Source organism: Pipistrellus hanaki (assembly GCF_964339955.1).
Source record: "Pipistrellus hanaki genome assembly, chromosome: 1".
Lineage (NCBI taxonomy): Eukaryota > Metazoa > Chordata > Mammalia > Chiroptera > Vespertilionidae > Pipistrellus > Pipistrellus hanaki.
In genome coordinates this window covers 41233344-41258880 of record NC_140503.1, presented here as the reverse complement: position 1 = coordinate 41258880, position 25537 = coordinate 41233344, and the positions used below count along the sequence as shown (strand labels likewise).

The 25537-nt window shown below is 39.7% G+C and overlaps 1 protein-coding gene across 1 annotated transcript in view; it reads left to right on the top strand.

Moving 5' to 3' along the window:
* Positions 1-25537, top strand: part of IQCH (IQ motif containing H) — a 192115-nt gene that overhangs the window by 63958 nt on the left and 102620 nt on the right. Inside the window, exons 7-8 of the mRNA XM_084879603.1 lie at positions 1445-1573; positions 25346-25455. Of these exons, the coding sequence (XP_084735729.1) occupies positions 1445-1573; positions 25346-25455 (239 nt within the window). The remainder of the gene's footprint in view (positions 1-1444; positions 1574-25345; positions 25456-25537) is intronic.

The following is a 25537-nucleotide window of genomic DNA, read 5'->3' as shown; positions in this document are numbered from 1 at the left end:
TGTAAATTAGTTGCATTAATACTAATGTGTTGCCCAGTTACACTAAAATAACCTCTTTAGGCATTCACATATTCTGGTGACATGAAAAATGTCCAAAAATAACTCTTCTAAAATATGACTCATTATAACAACAAGGGCATGGTTTCAAGCACACAGTGTTTCCTTCTTTCAGAACAAAAGATCTCTAGTTATTAAAATGTGTTCGATTTCTCTGAAATTTATTTTATTTTTTAATATGTATTTTATTGACTTCAGAGAGGGAGGGAGAGGGAAAGAGATATAGAAAAATCAATGATGAAAGAGAATCATTGATTGGCTGCCTCCTGCACATCCCCTACTCTGGGGATTGAACCCAAAACCCTGGGCATGTATCCTGACCAGGAATTGAACTGTGCCCTCTTGGTTCATACTGGTAGGCCAACGCTCATCCTCTGAGCCAGGCTGACCAGGCTGATTTCTCTGAATTTTTTTTTTAAATATATTTTATTGATTTTTTGCAGAGAGGAAGGGAGAGGGATAGAGAGTTAGAAACATCGATGGGAGAGAATCATCAATCAGCTGCCTCTTGCACACCCCCTACTGGGGATGTGCCCGCAACCAAGGTACATGCCTTTGACCAGAATCGAACCTGGGACCTTTCAGTCTGCAGGCCGACACTCTATCCACTGAGCCAAACCGGTTTCGGCTGATTTCTCTAAATTTTAAAGGAAATAACAATCCTATATAATAAAGAGGTAATATGCAAACTGACCATCACTCCAGCACACAAGATGGCCACCCTCATGTGGACACAAGATGGCCACCACAAGATGGCCAGCAGAGGAGGGCAGTTGTAAGTGATCAGGCCTGCAAGGGAGGACAGTTGGGGGTGACCAGGCTGGCAAGGGTGGGCAGTTAGGGGCAATCGGACCAGCAGGGGAGTAGTTAGGCATCAATCAGGCTGTGTTAGGGGGTGAACAGGCTGGCAGACAGGTGAGCAGTTGGGAGCCAGCAGTCCTGGATTGTGAGAGGGATGTCTGACTGCCTGGGTAGGCCCAATCCCACTGGGCAGTCAGACATCCCTCTAGGGGTCCCAGATTGGAGAGATTGCAGGCTGTGCTGAGGGACACTCCCACACACAAATTTTGTACACCGGGCCTCTAATATTATCAATACTTGAAAATGTCATAAGTATGAAAAGTTGAAGTTTGCTTTGAAATTATATTTCTACCTTAAAATGAAATGATCTTAGTACAAGTTTATTTCATTTTGCCATTATTGGAAATGTCATTTTTTTTTTCTTGGATTAGAACTTTAGGCTTAAATAAACAGATAATGTAGCTATTTTTTCATGCAAAGGATTAAGATGATGAAATCAGTAAGTTACACTTGTGAAATGTATAGAGCTCAGTCTTTGGGAAAATGCTTAAAGTTAAACTCACATTCTTCTAACCTTCCTTTTTAGGGATTTTAAGTATGATAGAACGAGGACTGATTCCACCAACAGCAAAGATCACCTTACAGAATCCACCCGTTGCACCCAGAGCGGCTCCTCTGCATAAATTTGGTGAATCACATAAGACTGCAACTGCTGGTAAGACAGCCTGGCTGGTGTGCTTAGCCAGGGACACTAGAAACTACCTCCCACCCAAATCTAGTCGTCAGTATCCAACTCTTACCTTCAATAGTAAGACAAGAGGAAAGTTGTAATCATTCTGATTTTCACTTTACTGAGTAAAGTAACTTTAGTCTCCTTGTAGAATACCCACTCAGGGCCTGCGTTCTCTGTGTGTTAGAAGGTTGGGATATTCAAGGGGCTTGCAGTATGGTTGGGAAAACAAGGCAGACAAGGATAAATACCAATACAAATAGTAGAGGATAAAAACCAAAGGGATGTTAAAGTCTAACGCTGTATGAGTCAGAGCAATGGCTACTGAGGGCTTGAGATGCTAAAAGAAGACTTCAAAGAGGAGGCTACATGGAATTGGGTGCTCAGGAAAGGCATTGGCCAGAATCTACTACTTAGTTACAGAACTTCAGGCAAGTCATTTGCTATCTTTTTATTTTTTTAATCACATTTATTGGGCTGTCGATAGTTAATAAAATTATATAAATTCCTTTGATACATCATCTACATATTGCATTCTGTGATTTACTTTCTCTGGACCTCAGCTTTCCCAGTTTTGAAATGAGGGGTTTTGGCTAAATCAGTTCATTTGTTCAACAAATACTAATAGTTGTTGAATACTTGCCTTATCTGAGGTAGCATTTAGGTCCTGAGAACCCAACAGAGAAAAAGTCAGACATTTCTGCTCTTGTGGTACTTAGCATTCTTCTAGTGGGAGGTACAGATAATAACCAGGTAAGTAAATGAGAATTTAAACAAGCAATAAAGTAATAATAAGTAAGTGATAAGCATTAGAAATAAAATAACATGGGTTAGAGAGTTATAAGAGATGGTTAATTTGCTTGTGAGGGAAGGGTCAGTGAATGCCTCTCAGAAGATTTTCTGAGGTTTGAGTTTAGATCCAAATAAGAAGGACCCAATCATGTAAAGACTTAGGAAAGAGAATTCCAGATATACAATAGCACAGGCACAAAAGACTTGAGGACTAAGGAGAGAATGAGCAAGAAGTCTAGTATGGTTGAAGGGCCAACAGCAAGGGAAAGAGAGAGGGAGGAGATGAGGCTAGAGAGGTAGAGAGGGATGACATGATATAGGTTAGAGCAGAGACTATGAATAGTTCTCCATATTCATTCTTCTCTACTTTCACAGTAATAGAATTGTGGGTGGGCACAGGTCGGCTTGGCTAGACTACATTTCCCAGGCTTCCTTTCAGCGAGGTGTACCAGGTGGCCCGGTTCTGGACAGTGAGAATGTAAGCACACATGGAAAGGGAAATTTCTGGGCTGTGCCCTTATGAAAGAGGGAGCACTATCTCCCCTTTTCCTTTCCTCTTTCTGGCTAGCTGGGATGTAGAAGTGATGGGCAAGCACGTTGGAGCCATAGAGGGAACTCCATGCTGAGTTTGGCAGAGTTGACCTGACAACCTCAGACCATCTTCCCTTTGACTCATGTATGAGAGAAAAATAAACTCATAACTTGTTTAAACCACTCAGTATATTTTCTGATCTTTCTTTTTAAACATCTTAGACTATACCAGAAACAGCATGGCAGCCTTTCAACTATGATGAGTTGGATTTAATCCTAATTACAATGAGAACCCACTGAAAGCACTAGATGATATATATCTTTGTGATCACTTGATATTTTAGGTTTGTTTGTTTTTTAATGTTAGTTGTAAGATGAATAATGTCTGAGGATTTCATGTTAACCATGATTAAACACTAAGAAAGATCAGAGTGAAAATAAATGAAATAGAGACTAAGAGGACAAGAGAAACAATCAATGAAACTAAACGCTGTTTTTAAACAGGATGGTGTGATCTGATTTATGTTTTGATAAGATTATTCTGGCTGTTTGACAGATAATGAACCATAGGGGAGAATTAGTGGAAGCAAGAAGACTAGTAAAAAGGCAATTATGGTAATTCCCATGAGGAGTTATAGTGGGTTTGAGGAGGAGGAAATCAGTAGATATGAAGGGAAGTGAACAAATTCAGGTTACATTTTGGAGGCAGAGCCCTGAGGACTGACTGATGGACAGGACTGAGGGAAAGAGAGGCATTAAGGATAAATATGTTTGGCTGTATGAATGAATGAGTATGTATGAATATGCCCCAATTTTGTATACATTCTATTAATGATGGGAATGTCAGTGGTTTATACCATAGAACTATTAGGACTAATACTACTATGAACATTCTTGTACATGCCTTTGAATGCAATATGTATGTACTGTTGTGGATTCATATAAAAAGTAGAATTGCTGAGTCGTAGGGTAACATAAGCACAGATTTAAGTAGATATTGCCAAACTGTTGTCCAAAATGGTAATATTGATTTATTTTCCTGCTAGCAGTATTTGAGAATTCAAGATAATATATATCTTTGTCATCTCTTGATATTTGGGGTTCATTTATTTTTAAAATTTAGCCATCCTGACAAGTCTGTTGTGGTATCTCTTTGTGGGTTTAATTTTTCTTTCCCTAATGACCAATAATGTTGAGCAGTTTTCTGACGTGAACTGGTCATTTGAGTATATTCTTTTCAAAGGTGAATTAAGACTTTAACCTCTCTCTCTTTTTTTTTTTTTTTTTTTTTTTAATGCATTGTAGCCCTGGCCAGTGTGACTAAGTGGTTAGGGTTTTGGCCTGTGCACATGAGCTGAAGGTCCCATCCTCAGACAGGGTGCATACAGGAGAGGCAACCAAGTGATGTTTCTCCCTCCCCTCCCCTCCCCTCCCCTCCCCTCCCCTCCCCTCCCCTCCCCTCCCCTCCCCTCCCCTCCCTCCCCTCCCCTCCCCTCCCCTCCCCTCCCCTCCCCTCCCCTCCCCTCCCTCCTCTCTCTCTCTCTCTCTCTCTCTCTCTCTCTCTCTCTCTCTCTCTCCCCTTTTATTCCCTCCCTTCCTTGTACTCTCTCTAAAAAGTAATGAAAAAAATATTCTCGGGTGAGGATTAAGCAAGAAAAAGAAAGTTGTATTTATTTTTCTTAGTTATTTATAGGAATTAACTATAAATTCTGGATACTAATCTTTTATCAGTTATATGAATTGCAAATAATTATCTCTACTCTATGACTTGGCATTTCATATTCCTACTGGTGTCTTTTTTAATTAAACTTAAATATAGATTGATTTTTTATTTTTTATTTTTTTTTTTACAGAGAGGAAGAGAGAGGGATAGAGAGTTAGAAACATCGATGGGAGAGAAACATAGAACAGCTGCCTCCCAAACACCTCCTACTGGGGATGTGCCCACAACCAAGGTACATGCCCTTGATCAGAACCGAACCTGGGACCCTTCAGTCTGCAGGCTGACACTCTAACCACTGAGATAAACCAGCTAGGGCTAATTAAACTTTTGAATTTGAGATAATTGTAGATTCACAAGGAGAGAGAAAGAAATGAAGCTTGATCCTTATCTTATACCATATACATAAATCAACGCAAAATTTATTAAAGACTTAAACATAAGACCTGAAGCTATAAAATTGCTAGAAAAAAGTATTTGGAGGTAAGGTCTTGGTAATGATTTTTGGATATGACACCAAAAGCAACGGCAACAACAACAAAAATAAGCAAGTAGGCCTATATCAAACTAGAACTCTTCAGGCACAGCAAAGGAAAACACCAATAAAATGAAAAGGCAGGTTAAGGAATGGGATACAATATGTACAAACCACATATCTGATAAAGGGATAATATACAAAATATATTAAAAAATTCATACAACCCAATAGCAAAAAAATAAATATCCCAATTAAAAAATGGGCAAAGGACCTGAATAGACATTTTTTCAAAGACTACAAACTTATGGCCAACAGGGACATGGAAAGGTGCTCAACATCACTGATCATCAGAGAAATGCAAATCAAAACCACCATGAGCCATCACCTCACACCTGTTAGGATGGCTATCGTCAAAAGGACAAGAAATAACAAATGCCAGCAAGGATGTGGTGAAAAGAGAACCAATGTCCACTGTTGGTGGGAATGTAAACTGGTACAGCCACTATGGAAAACAATAAATATGTTCCTCAAGAAATTAAAAATAGAACGACCATATGATCCACCAATCCCATTTCTAAGTACTTATCCAAAGAAAATGGAGTGATTATCTTGAGTGATGTCTGTACCCAATGTTCATTGCAGCATTATGCACATAGCCAAGGTGTGGATATAACATGAGTATCTGTTGATAGATAGATAAATAGATAGATAGATAGATAGATAGATAGATAGATAGATATTGATAGATGTATATCAAAGATATATGCATATACGTATATGTATATCAACTAAAAAAATAAAGATCCTGCCTTTTGTGACAACATGGCTGAATCAAGAGGGCATTGTACTAAGTAAAATAAGACAGAGAAACAAATACTGAATGGTATCACTTATATGTGGAATCTTAAAAAAGAAACCAAACTCATAGAAACAGAATAGAAAAGTAATTGCTCACAATATAAAGGGGTAGGGAAAATAGGTAAAAAGTTGATAAAAGAATGCAAACGTTCAGTTATAAGATGAATAATGTCTGAGGATCACATGTGAAACATGGTAACTATAGTTTATAGTAGATATACTGTATTGAATAATTGAAATCTGCTAAGAGAGTAGAACTTAAATGTTCTCACTAATAAGGAAAAGTTAAACATGTGAGGTGATGGACATGTTAACTAGATGGAGGACATCCTTTCACACTGGGCACACATATCAAATCACCACAATGTACACTTAAAATATCTTACAATTTTGCCAATTAAGCTCTCAAAAAAGTTGACTTTTTAAATAAAGTCACAAGTAAATAATATTTAAATAAAAAAAGATACTACAGATACATAGAATATTTTTTAAGTCATAGTATGGTAACTTTATATCAATATTTTTTAAATGAAATGAAAATTTTCCTAGAAAGATATAAGTTGCAAAAATTAATATAAGTTGCAGCCGATCAATGATTCTCTCTCATCATTGATGTTTTTATCTCTCCCTTGCTTTCCAAAATTAATTTAAAAAATATATTTTAAAATAAAGAGAGATCAATCTCAGGAACATAGAGGCAAACATTTTAAATAAAAGTTAGCATGATCAAGGAAGAATTTTAGAAAAATATAGTAATATAATTCATCATAGTAACAGATTTAAAAAAATAAACCCAATGATTATTTCAATGTATGCCAAATTGAAAAAGAAGTCATTCAATATAATTCAACATTAATGATAAGAATAGAGGGAGGGGGAATCTCTGGGCAGAGTAGAAGTAGATGGAAATATTCTGAACCTGATTATTGTTTTCAACCAAAACCCCAGAACAAACAATATTCTCAGTAGAGAAACTTTAGAAGCATTCTATTTCTCCATTAAAAGTAGTTCAAGGATGACCAGGGTTCTTGTCCCAGCCTACAAAGGGTTCAGCATTCTGGAGAAAGGGGCTGATGCATAGATTCAAGAAGGAGTCCAAAGACGAAAGATAATTTTGAAAGGCATTGAGGTCAGAGGATCTTCAGGTAAAGGAACTGAAGACTAAGGACCCATGCTATTTATTTAATACAATTTGTCCTAAGGCAAGGTGGATATATATACTTCAAAGGGTAAGGTTTCAAAAGGTACAGAAGCATTGTCAGTTTGGGAAATAGCCTACAGCTGTTCAGGTGTTTGGCCAACAGGAGGCAATAAAATGCCCTGAGCTGTCTGGCAATTAACAATCCTATTCAGGTTTGGGGGAAGTGCCTTAGCACAACAGGTTATTGGAAAGCCGCCCAAGCTTCACCAACCTTTTGGTGAAGCTCTTGTAATTATGACATGCTGGAATTGGTTCCCAGCAGACCATTACTGCCACCACTATTGAACACTGTCCTTGAGGCCCCAGCACATGCAATAAGATAAAGAGGGAGGGATGCCAGTCAGTAATGCATGTGTCTGCATATATCAGCAACCATACTACTGGTGGCTTAAAATAATGAGGTTCATTTGTCTCCCATGTAACAAGTCAGGAAGGAGGCAGTCTAGGGCTGGTGGTGCTTGATCAACACAGTTGTTAAGGGCTGTCTTTCTGCTTCGAAGTCTTGAGCCTGTTAGAGTTCATCCTCATGTTTGCTACCTCTTGGCTTCAGGGGCTCTTGCAGATCTGGGCCTTAATGTACACATTGCAGGCAGAAAGAGGGGGAAACAGTGGATACCCCTGGATGGACCTCCCCTTACAACTCACTGGTCACATGGCCACTGTTAGCTACAGGAAAGGCTAGAAAAATGAATGTCCAGGGACAGGGTTAGGATTAGGATTTGGGACCCACTTCCACTATATACTAAGTATAAGTTATACTTGGTCTAAGCCATTCATGAAAATTCTGTTCTTTGTTAAAAAAAATGACCATATTTCATATCAGGTCATACTTATAGTAAAATGCTATTAAGTATTTAACTATGTGTCCTTGAAAAAAATGATTTGTTTGTTTATTTGTTTGTTTTGCTCAACAGCTAATCCTAGGTGCTGGGCATATTCTTACCCTGAAAAAAGTGGGGTTCTAAAACCTGCAAAGAAAGGGGTGGCTACTTGGCAGACACCTTTCTCTAACAGCCACAGAGACATATACCAGTTTGACCAGAAAGACTAGTGTTTTTCCTCCTGACAGTAACACTGGCAAAATTTATCATAGACTTTTCCAGAGGGAGATTGAATAGCAGAAGTTGAAATACCTTAGGGTACTGTTTTGCTGAAAATAGAGACACATTTTTCAATTGCACGTGTCCCATACAATCCAAGGCTACCTGAAGTTATAATTTAGTGACAGGATTTCTGCAGGTGACTAAGAAAAACTTTAAGGGTTTTGTAGAGATATTATTACCCATGCGTAATTAGAAATATTTTTAGATTTTTATCCTACCAAATTTTGTTAACATCTTACTTTTTAACTTACGTCCACTTGAAAATTTGTTAGCTGCTACTTAGTCTCAATAGGGGAACTTAAATTTCACATGGCCGCAAGAACATGACAATTAAAAAGTGAACTGAGCCCTAGCAGGTTTTGCTCAGCGAAAATAGCATCTGTCCATGGGTTGAAGTGTCTCGGGTTCAATTCCTGGCCCTGATCATGGCAGCATGGGAGACAACTAATCGATGTGTCTCTCCCACATCGTAATTTCTCTTTCTCTGTCTCTTTCCCTCCCTTTCACTCTCTTTTAAAAATCAAAGTAAAAATTCTTGAGTGAAGATAAACAACAAAAAAACGTGAACTGAGACTGCAAATATAGGAATAACAAGCCTTATAAAAGGGTATCTCTCTGGATTCAGAGCAGTCTGGGTGTAGACCGGCTTTCAGAGGAGGGAAGGCCTAGTCCAAGTGGACCAGAGGGCAGAAGAGCACAGAGGTCCAGGCTCAAACTTGTAGGCTTAAGATGGAGTCTTCACACACTACAGCCAAGTGCCCAGACTCCTCACAGTCAGGGAGGCTCACCAGAAGCCAGGGAAACCAGAAAAGGGGTAAACTTGGGTTAGTCCAATGCAACAAACAAATCACCATTGCAGAGTTGATTTTTACTGATGAGAGTCTGGATTGCTGCTAATTTTTAAGAGATGGCTGAAGATATTCTTTGCACCCCACTTGAGGCAATGTAAGAGAACTGAGTTCTCAAGGTATGGGGTTCTGAATTGTACACTCTTATGCTGATTTTGATCAACAACTGTCAAGTCTTCCTAAGATTGTTGCTAAAAATTGACAGAAAAGGGGTGGACTAAGGAAGTGCGTTGAAGGAAGCCTCATTTATTTGACTCAACCAACTACTTAAATAAATTATTTGTTCTTTTTTCTTGGAAAGAGTAGTGTAATGATTTTTCTCTCCTGAGACTGCAGGCTGTTTATAAAGGACAGATGATGGGTTTGCTGCAGACAACAGGAGGGATATGATTTCTCTCCCAAGAATTGACTAGTATGTGGGCCTACATGCTACACATGAGCTAGAAGCTATGTACTAGATGTGTTCTCCAAAAGTTGTTGCTTCTAGACTTAATAAATTTCAAAACATAATATTTATTGTATTTTTCACTTGCATTATTTCCCCAAGCCATTTAAATTCTCTAGAATCATTTTTTTTAACAACTACATAATAGAATAGTCCATCATATGTAATTATAATAATTGACCTTTTAAATGAACTTGGCTACTTAAAGAAATCTTTCAGGGAAACATTTTATAAAACAACGAGTACTCTCTAATTTGCCTGCTTTTAAAATGTGCCTTCTCACCTAGGCAGTTTGCAGAAGGCGAGCTGACCTTGTACTCTGATGGAATTGCTATTATCCCACACTTCTTCCTTTCCTTCTGAAGTCAATGATCACAAATGTTTCATTGAATTGATATTGGAAAGGCTGACAGTGAACAGTCAATGGGTGATAGAACCATTTTACTTTCAAGGTGCAAACCCAATAGCGTTAACCCAATGACTCGGCCTCTCTTTCTGAAACAGTTAACTTGGTGCTGGCTCCATCCATAGCCCCCTTGTCTGCAACTCAAAAACCAAAGCCGACTCCAAGAGCAGCGAGGAAGACCTCCCCCAAGAAACCAAAAGCAAAGGTATTCATATTCCGAATATAGCGAATGGAAGAAAATTGTTCTTCTTTATAGTATTCTCAGTGAGATTTATAGTGATCATATATCTTATAGAATTATACCTTTCACATAGAAATAAGTACTGTTTCAGTTGATTCTGGGATGCATTTGATGTTTAAAAGCAGAGATTGTTATACAAGAACCTCTGCTGTGACATGATCAGTTGTGTCAAATTATTGAGAGATTAAGCGATTGGGTCAACCTATACTGCTAGCTGATGAGAGTCCTGGAGGCAGAACACAACAGCTATTGCTTTATACCCAGATTTGTGCTGCGGAGTGTCTGTCATTGGGAGGTCTTGCTGTCTTTCACTGGCCTTGAAGCCAAGGATAAAAAAGCAAGTTCTCCAATTTTGCACGGGTGCCTTTCTGAGGAAGGAATTTTATATTCTCTGACACTGGGACCTCACAGTACAACACATTCATCCTCACGGAGAGTCTCTTGGCCTAGAGGTGCTGGGCTTTTGTAGCTTGCCTTCTTATGTTGATGACCTCAGACAGACCTGTGATAATTGAGACTTTTCACCATAGAAAGGAGACAGCTGGCAGTGTCTTTTTCTGGCCTTACCCGATGTGGTCATGTTTACAGCTGCTCCCATTTAAAAAAAAAAAATGAAAAGAGAAATCAAAATGTCATAGAAAAAATTAATCCTACTGTGTCTACATTGTAGACTGTTACCTGCTCTTCCCAGACCTTAAAGCCCGAATCCTTCTCAAGATGTTTTCACTGTATTTGCAGTTCTGCTCGGCTGTTTCCTCTTAGGTTTCCAAGCTGTTTATGTAGCAGCATGTCATGTGACACTCCAGTTGCCATGGCAAATATTTGTGTTTCATGAAAACTGTCAGTTAAAAAAAAAAAAAAAATCAATGTAAATGGCCAAATCCCAAGACAGACAGGCCCCCAGGCTAGCGTTTGGCCTGTACCGTTATTGTTTCAGAGTCAGCTGTTTAACAGGCTGTGCGCAGGCCACGGGCTAATGTGTGTAATGGGAACAAGCGGGGCACCTGTTCCGGTTCTCACCGGGTGCTAGCTCCCAGGTCCCACCGTTTGCAGATAACAGATCTACGGGCAATACGACGATGACTAGGTTTGCAGCGGAAAGCTGAAAGAATTAAACGCTTAAACATTTTTTTTTTTTTTAAAGAATGACATTTTCTAAGTACTAATTAAGCCTGCCTCTAATTTCCTATCGACCTCACGAAGCATTTTCCCTCCTGCTAGAAGCAGTCATAGTTAAAGATTCCTTCCTGTGTCCCAGATTGGTACTCTTTTAACTGACGCTTCGGCAGTAAATGTAATTATTCATACACTCTGTGGAAGTTAGAAGGCCAAGAGAGAGACTGTGATATGGCTGGCCTCGAGACAGAGCCGGGACAGACCTGGGATCCGTGCCCACCACTGGGCAGTGCGGTGCCACACCGAGAAGCCCTTTCTTGTAAATATTGCTCCACGGGTCCCCCAGAAGGGGGGCGTGGCATCTGGATATAGTTGTTTTTGTAAACATTTACTTTGTCAGGCTCTTTCTTCTAAGTAAACAGAGCTACTGGCAGGCTGAGCATCATTGTCTGGGGTGGGAAAGGTCCTTCTGGTGGTTAGCTCCTTTGCCTGCACGGAAAAGGGAACAGGCTGGCCCAGCAGGGCAAGCTGGGGTGTGGGGGGAGGGGAAGGGAGGCTGTGCCTTCTATTTGTTTTGTAAAATTGCTGATGACAGTCATTTTGATTGAAACTGAGTCTCATTGTTCATTGCAGGGGAAAGGCAAAAGACCATCTATGGAGAGGAAGGTGGGTAATTTGTGTGACTAGTGGAAATTTGGGGTCTGTCACCTGATGTCCCTTCCTTCTGCTGCAGGGCAGAAATATGGGAGGCAAGTTGGACAGCTGGAGATGGTAACAAAAGTTCTTTGCTCTTCTTTTGTGAAAAAAAAAAAAATTACATCATGTTTTCAAGGGGGGAATGGTTCATTTAAAGGGGAAAAGAATTGTCCCCTCTGTTGGGACTGAATTACTTCTCAGGCTTCAGTCCAAAAATGCCCTTAGCATACTCAAAATTTGGTTGAATCACACAAGTCTTCAACTTCAATCTAAGATTTTCATCTTTTAAAGAAATAAAATGTAAAACTGAAGTAAAATGTAAAAAAACACACCCAGTTGTCCCCTATTGTGTGTATGGATGTGTGTATGTGTATGCATTCACACAAACACACACACACACATACACACACACACACTGCACATATGACGTAACAGGTAATGGTAGTGGATGTAGAGCTAAACTAAAACAAATAAGGTAACAATTTGGAAAAATGAAATAGTCCCCACAATGCAGCAAGTGCATGCCAGCCAGGAACATTCCACGGGCCATGCGTGGGTAATAAAAATTCTGAACTTGAAGCAGCAAAGAGCTGGCTTCTCCTCTTTCTAATAGAGGAACTTTCAGCAAGTCACTGAGATTCTCTGTGCCTCCCTTCCCTCCTCTGACAAGTGGGAATACCACCACCGTCCCCACAGGGCTGCTGTGAGGGTGTGAGGAGTTGATGCCACGTGTGGAAGCGCTTTGGGACGACAAAGCACTTGTTACCGTAATTCATTGGTCTATTTTTAAGAGCATCTTCCAGGTTTCCCTTTTATCTTGGCAGTTAGAATTTCAAAGGGAGCTTAGCCACCCTTTCCAAAGAAAAATATCCCACTTTTTGGGTCTCCTTATAATTATGCAGAGCTGTGACTAAACACCGCAGCATGTACAGTCCTAAACCCAGACAAATGGCTTCTAGATAAACTAATCAATGCAATTAAATCCTCCCTCGTGCTCCCCTTGACTTCTTGCTGTGAGGAAATTGTGAGCTTGCTTCTGCATTTAAAAACAGGGTGTGCTTTAGGAATACTAAGGTATTATTTATTTGAAGTACTTACAACAGGTAATGTTGATTGGGCATGTTCTTAGGGCATGGCACCAAGCACCTGCCATACTCATAGCCCACATAGCTGGGAAGGAGCTACAGAGGATCCAGATGACAGGGGAAGTTCCAAAGTTTGTGGCCTCTCCACATCCCAGGTTGTCAACTCTTCCCACACACTTTGGGCACCGTTCCTAATGCTTTCCATGGGACATATCATTTTCACAACACCTCTATGCAGAAGGTACATGAAAATTCATAAACTGGAGTGAGGGGGGCTCCCTCAGCCCGGCCTGCCCCCTCTCACAGTAGAGGAGCCCTCAGGCACGGGAGGCAACCCGGCGATCAGGGGAGGCGACAGACACCCCATCACACCTCTGCTGCTGCCACTGCCGGCAGAACAAGCCTCAGCTGGCCCTGGTTACCTGAGCCTATGGCTGGCCAGGCTGAGAACCCCACCCATTCACGAATCCGTGCACCAAGCCTCTAGTAAGATAATAAACTGCAGCAGAGTTTGTAGTAATTTCTAGTAATTTTCTAGTAAAATAATAAACTACAGCAGAGTTTGTAGCCTCAAGACATCTGAGGCCTCTATTCTCAGGAATCTAGTTTAAAGGTTTGAAGTTGATAAAATTGCCTCTCAGCAAACAAATCTTTTTATCATCTCAGGGCAGTCATGTTTACAAATGTGATAAGATCCAATTAATTTTAATTGATATTTTTGATAACAAAATTATATTTTATGGATAAAATAAGCAAGCAAATAAATATATTTAGTGAACATAAGGGTCTAGGTTAAATTCATGAGCATGTTTGCTTCTGGGAATGGACAAAAAAGGAATATAGAGAAGACATCTATTGTACCTAATGTGATGTTTATTTTATTTAAATGCATATATAAATATATAAATAATTTAAAATACATTTAAATTTAAGTTATAAATAATTATAAACATATTAAATGTACTACATTTTTTAAAAATGTATTTTATTGATTTTTTACAGAGAGGAAGGGAGAGAGGGATAGAGAGCTAGAAACATTGATGAGAGAGAAACATCGACCAGCTGCCTTCTGCACACCCCCTACTGGGGATGTGCCCGCATCCAAGGTACATGCCCTTGACTGGATTCGAACCACAGGCTGACGCTCTATCCACTGAGTGAAAACTGGTTTTGGCTGTACTACATTTTTTAAATATTAAAAATGTATATGTTTTTGTCTTCTTTGCTTAAGATACATATATATGTTATATGTGATATACATTCTGTATTATCTAACATTAGAGCCTCACAGTACACCCCCATTCATCCTTGTGGAGATTCTTGTGATTAACATGGCTCCTTATATTTGTGAGCCTTGGAAATATATATATATGGAACAAAGATGTCAAAAGATTAACATGTGTCCATGGTAGTTTTTAATATCTATCTCTATACTTTTCTGTATTTTCAAAATGTTTCAAATAAAAGAAGAAGAAACAAACAAAAGAAAATTATATCTCCTAAACCATACAGCCGCTATAAAATTAATTTCCTTTAGTGTAGAAGGAATAGATTTGAATGATTACATTTTAATGTCAAATTTAGGGTCTTACTTCTCTTAGTCATCTTGTCTTATTGTTGGTTCCTTTATTATTTTCCAAACATATCCCCTTAAACTCTTTCTAGAAAACTGTGATTATTTTATAGGCAAGTCAGCTGAATATTTTAATCAAGCAACAGATGGGACATTGATCATATCACTTACCCCCTACCCCCAATAGTCTCATTTCACCCTATTTCTGTAAGAAGATTTGACCACATCAGTGGGAGTTTTTTATTGTTAAATATCCTAGCTCTGTGATCTTGGGCAAGTCACCTAATCTCTCTGAGCCTCAGTTTCCTTATCTATAACCATGCAGACTGATATGAGATACTGTGAAAGGTTCTTCACACTTATTATGATCATCACAGCAGCTCTATAGGAACCTCTTATTTTTACAAACGGGAAGGATTAGGCTCAAAGAGGATGTTGTCTTAGTCAGCTCAGGCTGCCATAACAAAATACCATAGAGAGCAGCCTGAACAACAACCGCTTACTGCTCACAGTTCTGGAGGCAGCTTCTGGTGAGAGCTCTCTTCCTGGTTTGGCAATGGCTGCTTTCTTTCTAGAGAGAGATCATCTCTCTTTTGTCTCTTCTTATAAGGACACTAATCTTACATACTTAATATATAGTGAGAGAGCTGGCCTTGATTCCAGGTTAGTAAGACTTCAAATTAGTAAGGCTATTTCCCTGGGAGTCACAGGCGAGGCCGATGACCTTCAAGATCCCTCACGCTTTCAAATTCAGGACTGTGATTATGCCGAGTCCTTATCCTGTTTAGTCAGCTAATCTATCTAATATTATACGTATCTTTCTAACATTTTAATAAGCTGAGGTCTTGACACCTGTTCTGTACAAAACAACACATTGTGGACCCTCAACAAATATTAAAGAGCAGGCCCGATAGATGGTGTCTCTGGTCTTCAGAGAAGAATGAAGACTCATCTCTGAGGGTCACTCCACTCTTCCTCTGAGCTGGGCTCTCACTTGGAGCTGCGATGCTGGGAGGAACTCTTCTCTTCCACACAATGGAACTGCCTAGGCCAGGGGTTGGCAAACTCATTAGTCAACAGAGCCAAATATCAACAGTACAACAACGGTTGAAATTTCTTTTGAGAGCCAAATTTTTTAAACTTAAACTTCTTCTAACACCACTTCTTCAAAATAGACTCGCCCAGGCCGTGGTATTTTGTGGAAGAGCCACACTCAAGGGGCCAAAGAGCTGCATGTGGCTCGCAAGCCGAATTTTGCCCACCACGAGCTAGGCCGATTAGTAATGGGTATGTTTGGTGTTTGAATAAGTGCACATGGGCTTATAGATCCAAAAGTAAGTTAGTCTACCCTGCTAGGCAAATCATTCTCTAAAGATATTATCCATTTTGGATTGTCCCAAGTACTTGACCATCTTCCACCAAGAGATCTTGGTTATATCTAATTTAGAGATCCCTGACTCCAGTTTAATATTACATCCACATGCTGTCCCCATGTATAAAAAGAACATTTTTCATAAAAACCTTCAGCTTAGAAATACATGCCCTTTTCTTCTGGAATTTTCCTTCGTGGCACTTATTTCTAAATTTTAGATCACATTGGGCCTGCCTTTTTGGCTTCACATCTGGCATATGTAGTCATCATCCTGCTTCCTGCTATTTGTTTTAGAATTAGAATTTCCCCTAAACAACTGCTCCAGAAATTCTCAAAGTTCCCTCACTAGTGATTACACTTTGCAAATGAAGAAGAGCATTTCCCAGCTAGTTGACTCAGTGAGAGCAGGATACTAATAATTGGGCCATGGCTACAGTTTGGGCTCTGTATGGAGCAGAGAGCTATCCCCACTAGAAGGAAGCAATGTGGCTATTGAGTCAGTGACATTACATTGGGAGAACTGCACAACTTAAACCAAAAAGAAGGGAGGGGAGGAGGGTGCAAGGAAGAAGAGGAAAAGAGAGAAGGAAAGAGAGGAAGGAAGGAAGGAAGGAAGGAAGGAAGGAAGGAAGGAAGGAAGGAAGGAAGGAAGGAAGGAAGGAAAGGAAGGAAGGTTAGAAAAGTTCATGAGATGAATGGTAAAGGAAGAATAGCAGAAGGAACCAAAACTTGAAGCATGGCCTGACCTTTAATCAGGGCTCTTATTCCTAGCAGGCTGTGAAACAGCTTTGTCTCTACCTGCTCAATGGGTCTCACAATGCTGATGCACTGTTTTAATTTGGGAAGTCTTTCTCTTGAGAGACATGTCTTTTCTTGCTCTAAGTCTAAAGTGTTCCCAAGTGTGGCATTCTCTGTGACAGATGTACTACAGTTATGCTTTAGCTGACTCCAAACCCATAGCTTCCCCGTGCCTGAGTGGTCTATTTGATGTCCAAGAGTGTGTTTCCTTTAAGAGCAGGTCTTTACTAGACTATCATCCAAGAAGATAGGGAGGAGTAATCCCTTTGTTCTCAGAGAGCCATTGTTAAATTCTATAACCTCATTCTCACCCCACAGCGATCCTATATAATAAAAGACTAATATGTAAATAGACTGAATGGCAGTACAACCAAACAATCGGTTGCTATGATGTGTGCTGACCATCAGCAGGCATCGGCATGGCAGGATGGTGGAGTAGGTGAGCTGGAGTGCCAGACCAAGGCAGGGCACTGATCGCTGTCATTGGGGTGAGCAACTCGTGGTTACTGAAAATTCTTTGCTCCTACTTGGCACGGTCCTACCTGGTGCTTGCACCTGTTGCTGGTGCTGGCACTGGCCCCGCTCATGCCTGCTGCAGACGCTGGAACTGAAGCTTGCACCCACTGCTTGCACCCGTTGCTAGCACCCAGCACCAATCCCGATTACTCAGCGCCGTCAGTGGGTGCGAGCAGTGGCTGCCAGCCCTGATTGCCCCTCAGGGCTTCTCCACCTTTCCCTACTCCTGAGGGGCAATTGGGGCAGCAGCTGTTGCTCATACCCACTGACAGCGCCGAGCACTTGGGACCGGCACTGGGTGCTAGTAGTGGGTGTAAGAGGCAGCTCCAGCACTGGCTGCAGGTGTGAGCAGGGTGGGAGCTAGCAGTGGGTGCGAGTGGAGCTGGTGCCATCAATGCATGGGGGCGGCAGCAGCAGGAGTGGGCTGCTGGCAGAGAGGGGGCAGGAGACCACAACAGGAGGGGCCAGTGGGGGTGTAGAGGATGCGCCAAGACCCACCCCTGTGCCCACCATAGCCTCATGGCCCACACTTCCTTTCAAGGTACATAAATTCATGCACTAGGCCCCTAGTTCTTTTTTTATTATCATTAACTATATTTTATTGATTTTTTACAGAGATGAAGGGAGAGGGATAAAGAGTTAGAAACATCAATCAGAGAGAAATAACGATTAGCTGCCTCCTGCACACCTCCTACTGGGGATGTGCCTGCAACTAAGGTACATGCCCTTGACTGGAATCAAACCTGGGACCTTTCAGTCCCCAGGCTGATGCTCTATCCACTGAACTAATCAGGGTAGGACCCTGGTTCTTTATAAAGGTCAGAAAAGCATTTGCTGATGTAGGTAGATGCCTTAGAACTACCCCAGGGAAAGGTACTGTCCCAGAGAGACTCAAGAGTCCTCTCCTTTCATAAACGGCTCCCAGGTTGCTCCATTTTTCAAGGATGGTCCCAATTCTACACAACTCTGTAAAAATAAGGAATTTCAAAATATTTTTAACATTTCCAAGGAGACCAGATTCTCTGGCAGATCTCCTGTCCATAGCTGCACTTCTGTGGGAGTCTCAGGGTCTCATTGACAGAATCAAACATCGGAATGGCAGGACCAGCCAGCTCCATACATGTCCATCTGTGATTATTTTGCATGTCTGTTTCTCACTGACAACGCACTGTCATTCTTCTCTGAATTTAAACGTTTCCATTATCAGAACCCATTTGTAAAGGAAGGCAGAAATGTAGCCATGGCCATTTCTGTGGGAGCATGTGCCACTTGCAAGTGTGCAGTAAACCATGCCGAAACCGGTTTGGCTAAGTGGTAGAGCATCGGTCTGCGGACTGAAAGGTCCCAGGTTTGATTCCGGTCAAGGGCATGTACATTGGTTGCGGGCACATTCCTGGTAGGGGGTGTGCAAGAAGCAGCTGGTCGATGTTTCTCTCTCATCGACGTTTCTAGCTCTCTATCTCTCTCCCTTCCTCTCTGTAAAAATATCAATAAAATATATATATTAAAAAAAAAAGTGTGCAGTAAACCAGATTCAGGGCCAAAAGTGCCCCAGCAACAACATAACCCATGGCCAAAGGTGGAATCCCAATCACAAGGCCCCCTCCTCTCTAGTTTCAGGGTGTGTCATCTAAGTACTGCTGCTGCCAAGTAACTGCAGCTCAGCAGCTCCTGCATTAACCATCTGCCCCCTTGTGGTTAGTGCGCATCATAGTAACCAGTTGGATTGTCGGAGACAGCATATTTGTCTTATATATATACTAGAGGCCTGTTGCAGGAAGATTCCTGTAATAGGGCTTCCTGCTGCGGTCTCCACCACCCTGCCTGCTTCCCTCCCTTCTCCCCACCCCTCCTGCTTCCCTTCCTTCTCCCCCCACCCCACTTGCTTGCTTCTCTGCAGTTTGCTCCCTTCTGCAGCGCTTGGCTTATTTTCTTTATATGCAAATCAACCGCCATCTCGGTTGGGTTAATTTGCATACTCACTCTTACTGGCTGGTGGGCATGGCTTTGGTGTAGCGAAGGTACGGTCAATTTGCATATTTCTCTTTTATTATATAGGATATAGATAACTCTTAAATTAATAGCATAAAAAAAGCTCATTGCTATTTAAAGTCAACTTCTAAAGTTCAAGGAAATTTCCTCCTTTGAGCTTAACACTTGCTTTTTAATATTTTTATACTTGAGATGATAATAATTAATTCCATTGCCTAGAACCTAAGAAAAGAAAAAGAATGTGAAGTTGTTTTTTTAATTTCCTATGTTTGCTTATTATGCTTTAAAAAAAAAAAAAAAAAAAAAAAAAAAAAAAGAATGTTTATACCTAGCCAGTTGGCTCAGGGGATAGAGCGTTGGCCTGCGGACTGAAGGGTCCTGGGCTCAATTCTGGTCAAGGGCACATGTCCGGGTTGCAGGCTCGATCCCCAGTAGGGGACTGCAGGAGGTAGGCAATCAATAATTCTCATCATTGATGTTTCTCTCTCTCTCTCTCTCTCTCTCTCTCTCTCTCTCTCCCTCTCTCTCTCAATCTTCTTCTCTGAAATCAATAAAAATATATAAAATAAATAAATAAAAAGAATCTTTATTATTGAAAGTATTTCTTTCCCCAATTGACTGCTTCTAGCCCACCCACTTCCCCCACCCTAGGTCTTCACCACCCTATTGTCTGTGTCCATGGTGATACATATATGCATACAAGTTCTTTGGTTAATCTTTTCCCATTCACTCACCCACCCCACCTGAGATTCCACAGTCGGTCCCATGCTTCCATGTCTCTGGATCTATTTTGCTCATCAGTTTATTTTGTTCATTAGATTCCACATATGAGTAAGACAATATAATACTTGTTTTTCTCTGACTGGCTTATTTCACTTAGCATTTTTTATAAAAAATGGGTGTTGACTTTTGTCCAATGCTTTTTCTGCATTTATTGATATAATCATGTGATTTTTGTCTTTCAATTTGTTTGTTATGTATCACATTTATTTTATTTTCAAATATGATACTAGCCTAGCATCCCTGGAATAAATCCCACTTGGTCATGGTGTATGATCTTTTTAATATATTGCTGGATCCAATTTGATAATATTTTGTTGAGGATTTTAATGTCTATATTCATCAGGAATATTAACCTGAAATTCTTTTCCTTTGTAGTGTTTTTCTCTGGTTTTGGAACTAGGATAATGCTGGCCTCATAAAAAGAGCTTGGATGTGTCCCTTTCTCTTGGATTATTTGGAATAGTTTAAAGAGAATAGATGTTACTTCTTTTTTGAATGTTTGGTAAAACTCCCCTCGAAGCTGTCTAGACCAGGTCTTTTGTTAGCTGAGATTTTTTTTTTTAATTATTACTGCTTCAATTTCATTATTTATTGGCCTCTTCGGGTTTTCTGATTCTTCCTGATTAAGTTTTGGAAGATTGTATTTTTCTAGGAATTTGTCCCATTTCATCTACATTGTCTAGCTTGTTGGCATATGGTTGTTCATAGTATTTTCTTACAATCCTTTGTATTTCTGTGATGTCAGTTTTACTTCACCACTTTCATTTCTGATTTTTATTAGGGTGCTTATATGTTCACCAGGGTTAGATCCCTTGTTCAATTAATACCTTTAGTATTATGTAGTGACATTTATTGTCTCCTGTGATAGCCTTAATTTTGAAGTCTATTTTGTCAGATATGAGTATTGCTGCCCCAACTTTTTTTGTTTCAATTTGCATGAAAAATTTTTTTCATCCCTTCACTCTTATCCCGTACGAGTCTTTTGTTCTGAGGTAGGTCTCTTGTAGACAGCATATATTTGGATCGTGTATTCATATCCATTCAGCTACCCTATGTCTTACACTTAAGGTTATTATTGATAGGTACTTACTATTGCCATTTTAATTCTTTATGCCTATGTTTCTCTCTATATATTTCTTATTATTTCTTATTTTCTTGTAGTGCTGATTTGGTGGTGAAAAACTTCTTTAGCTTTTTTTTTTACTCTGGGAAGCACCATCTATTTTTGAATGATAGCCTTGCTGGATATAGTAATCTTGGTTTCAGAAACTTGTTTTTTATTACCTTGAATAATTCGGGCCGTTCCTTCTGGCCTGTAGAGTTTCTGATGAGGAATCAGCTGACAACCTTATGGGAGCTTCTTTTTAGGTAGTAAATTGCTTTTGCTTCCTTTAGGATTCTTTGTCTTTAATTTTTGACATTTTAATTATGATGTGTCTGGGGGTGGGCCTGTTTAGGTTCTTCTTGCATGGGACTCTCTGTGCTTCCTGAATTTGTATGACTTTTTCCTTCACCAGGTTAGGAAAGCTTTCTGCCATTATTTCTTCAAACAGGTTCTCTATCTCTTGCTCACTTTCTTCACCTTCTGGTACTCTTATGATGAAAATATTGTTACACTTCATGTTGTTCCACAGCTCTCTTAAGCTGTCCTCCCAATTTTTTTTTTTTCTTTTTGGTTCTCTGATTAAGTTTTGTTGTTTTTTCTACCCTGTCACTGATCCAATCCTCAGCTTCCCCTAATCTGCTGTGTATTCCTTCCAATGTGTTCTTTATTAGTACTATGTCATTCTTTATTTCATAGTTACTATGTCTTTTCTCATGTGTCTCTATATCTAATAAATTTAATATCTCCATTTCATATATCTCTTCTGGAGAATTCTCTTGTTCTTCCACTTAGAGCTTTTTTATTATTTATTTATTTATTTATTTATTTATTTATTTATTTATTTTTATCTCTTTGGGTTTGTGTCTATCTACTAGGTAGATCTGCTATGAATCTCAATCCCTAATGCAGGACAATGTCAGATGCTGTTTGAGACTCTGTTTAGAGCTATTAGTGATCCAACATTTTGAAACTTTCCTTATTGTATTTTATTGTGACTTGGCTTACTATTCTCTTTGATAGCTTTCTGCCTTGAATTTATTAGTATCAGTTGACATTTTAGAAATAAAATAGAGCATGAATAGTCTCTAACATAGTAATACTCAACACAGAGCTGTGGCATAATAGTTACTGATACATTAACTGGGTCCTTTTTTTTTTTTTTGAGTTATTCAAAATGCAGAGAGCAGCATCATTTTACAATTTGGTAAAGATGAGTTTATACATCTGAAACATTGACATATTGAAGACAATCTGTTCCTTAAATCCATAAGCAAGAAGTAGTCAGCACAGTAAGTTTATACCTGGCTTACGGCAAAGAAGGCAGGGCCTGAAACATCTATATGCCCTTACCCCCCAGGCCATTAGGAACACTTGGACAGTAGGCAAAGTGTCTATTTTTTCAGTGCAACAGGTTTTAGTAAGGAAATGCAATGATTTCACAGTGAATATGGACACAACAAAATTTTCTTTAGTTTTCTCTTTTTTCTTTATTGATTAGTGTATTAAATATGTGTCCTTAACTCCTCATTACGCCCCTCCCCCCCAACCTCTCTCCTCATGCCCTCACCCCACTGTTGTCTGTGTCCATTGGTTATGCTTATATGCATGCATAAAGTCCTTTGGTTGATCTCTTCCCCTTCCCCCCATCCTCCTCTGCCTTCCCTCTGAGGTTTGACAGTTCTGACTGATGCTTCTCTGTCTCTGGATCTGTTTTCATTCATCAGTTTATGTTGTTCATTATATTCCACAAATGAGTGAGATCATGTGATATTTATCTTTCTCTGATTGACTTATTTCGCTTAGCATAATGCTCTCCAGGTCTATCCATGCTGTTGCAAATAGTAGGAGTTCCTTCCTTTTTACAGCAGCATAGTATTCCATTGTGTAGAGGTACCACACAATGTTTTTTGTTGATGGGCATTTAGGCTGTTTCCAAATCTTAGTCATTGTAAGTTATGCTGCTATTAAAATAGGGTGCATATATCCTTTCTGATTGGTATTTCTAATTTCTTGGGATATATTCCTAGAAGTGGGATCCCTGGGTCAAATGGAAGTTCCATTTTTAGTTTTTTGAGGAAACTCCATACTGTTCTCCACAGTGACTGCACCAGTCTGCATTCTCACCAACAGTGCACGAGCGTTCATTTTTCTCTGCATCCTCATCAACACTTGTTGTTTGTTGATTTGTTGTTCTGAAGATGGTACCTCATTGTCCTTTTGATTTGCACCTCTCAGATGATTAGTGACTTTGAGCATGTTTTCATATGTCTCATGGTTGTCTGTATGTCTTCTTTCAAAAAGTATCTACGTATTTAGGGCCATTGCCCATTTTTTGATTGGATTGTTTATCTTCCTTTTGTTAAGTTGTATGAGGTCCCTGTAAATGTTGGAGATTAAACCCTTATCAGAGTTAACATTGGCAAATAGGTTATCCCATGCAGAGGGCTTTCTTATTGTTTTGTTGATGGTTTCTTTTGCCGTGCAGAAACTTTTTATTTTGATGTAGTCCCATTTGTTTATTTTCTCTTTAGTTTCCATTGCCCTAGGAGCTGTATAGGTGAAAATATTGCTTTGGCATATGTCTGAAATTTTGCTGCCTGTGGATTCCTCTAGTATTTTTATGGTTTCCCATCATATGTTTAAGTCCTTGATCCATTTTGAGTTAATTTTGTGTATGGTGTAAGTTGGTGGCCTTGTTTTATTTTTTTTGCATCCATCTGTCCAATTTTTCCAACATAATTTATTGAAGAGAATATCTAGACTAATCGTATTCTCTTGCCTCCTTTATGGTTTGGGTCAATTTCTGGGTTTTCTATCCTATTCCATTAGTCTATATGTCTGTTCTTGTGCCAGTACCAGGCAGTTTTGAGAATAGTGGCTTTTTAATAGAACTTGATATCTGGGATTGAAATCCCTCCTACTTTGTTCTTCTTTCTCAGGATTGTTGCAGCTATTTGAGGTCTTTTTTTTTATTCCAGGTGAATTTTTGGAGAGTTCATTCAAGATCTGTGAAATATGCTATTGGTATTTTAATGGGGAGTGCATTAACTCTATAGATTGCTTTGGGTAGTACAGACATTTACTGATGTAGATTCGACCAATCCATGAACACGGTATGTTCTTCCATTTGTTTATATCTTCCTCTATCTCTTTTTTCAGTGTCCTGTAGTTTTCTGAATACAGGTCTTTTACCTCCTTAATTACGTTTATTTGTAGGTATCTTAATTTTTTTGGTGCAATGGTAAATGGGATTTTCTCCTTCTGTAGTTCACTATTGGTGTATAAAAATGCCATTGATTTCTGGGTGTTAACTTTGTATCCTGCTACATTGCTAAATTCCTTTATCAATGTGTGTAACATATATTGCTGTTGTAATCCAAACCACTTCTGATTTTATTTTTAAACTAGAGGCCCAGTGCACGAAATCGTGCATGGGTGGGGAATGGCTAGAGATCAGGGCTAATCAGGGCCATCTCGCCCAGTCCCAATCAAGGCCAGGCTGATTGGAGCTTGCTGGCCAGTGGATGGACAAGGAGAGGGGCCACGGGACATTGGCCGGCTAGGGAGAGGGACTGTGAGAGGTTGTTTGGCTGTAGGGAGCACACTGACCACGAGTGAGTAGCTCCTGCATTGAGTATCTGCCCCCTGGTGATAAGTGTGTGTCATAGCCACCGGTCAACTGGTCATTCCAGTCATTTCGGGTGTAATGGTCACGTAGGCTGATAGATAGATAGATAGATAGATAGATAGATAGATAGATAGATAGATAGATAGTATTTACTCAGCCTTTCTTCATACATAAAAGTATAAAGAAGAAAAACATTGACCCATCATCCCATTCTTAGAGAACCCATCTCAACATGTAAAAATAAAAGTAGTATTTTTCATGACTTACAATTAAATCAGTATAGATAGGAACAAAATGAAGCAAATGCTTCCTTGGTTTTATTTGTTAGGTCATTTCAGATTCTACCTGAGATAGCTCCAGATATGTCCATAAGAAGACACCAGATTTAAGAATAAAAGAACATATGTCAAGAGGAACCTTGACAATGGTAATAACAGACAACATAATGCTTTTTGTAAAATCACTCCTAGATATTAAGAGAAGGGAGCAGAATTTCAAATCACCAGAAAGTGAAGACCTGTTAGATGTCAGAATAGACAGGAAAGCTTTGATGAGCATATTTGAAATTATCATAAAGATAGTAAAAAGCCCTAGCTGATGTGGCTAAGTGGTTAGAGCATCAGCCAGCACCCCAGGCAGTTTTGGGTTTGATTCTCAGTCAA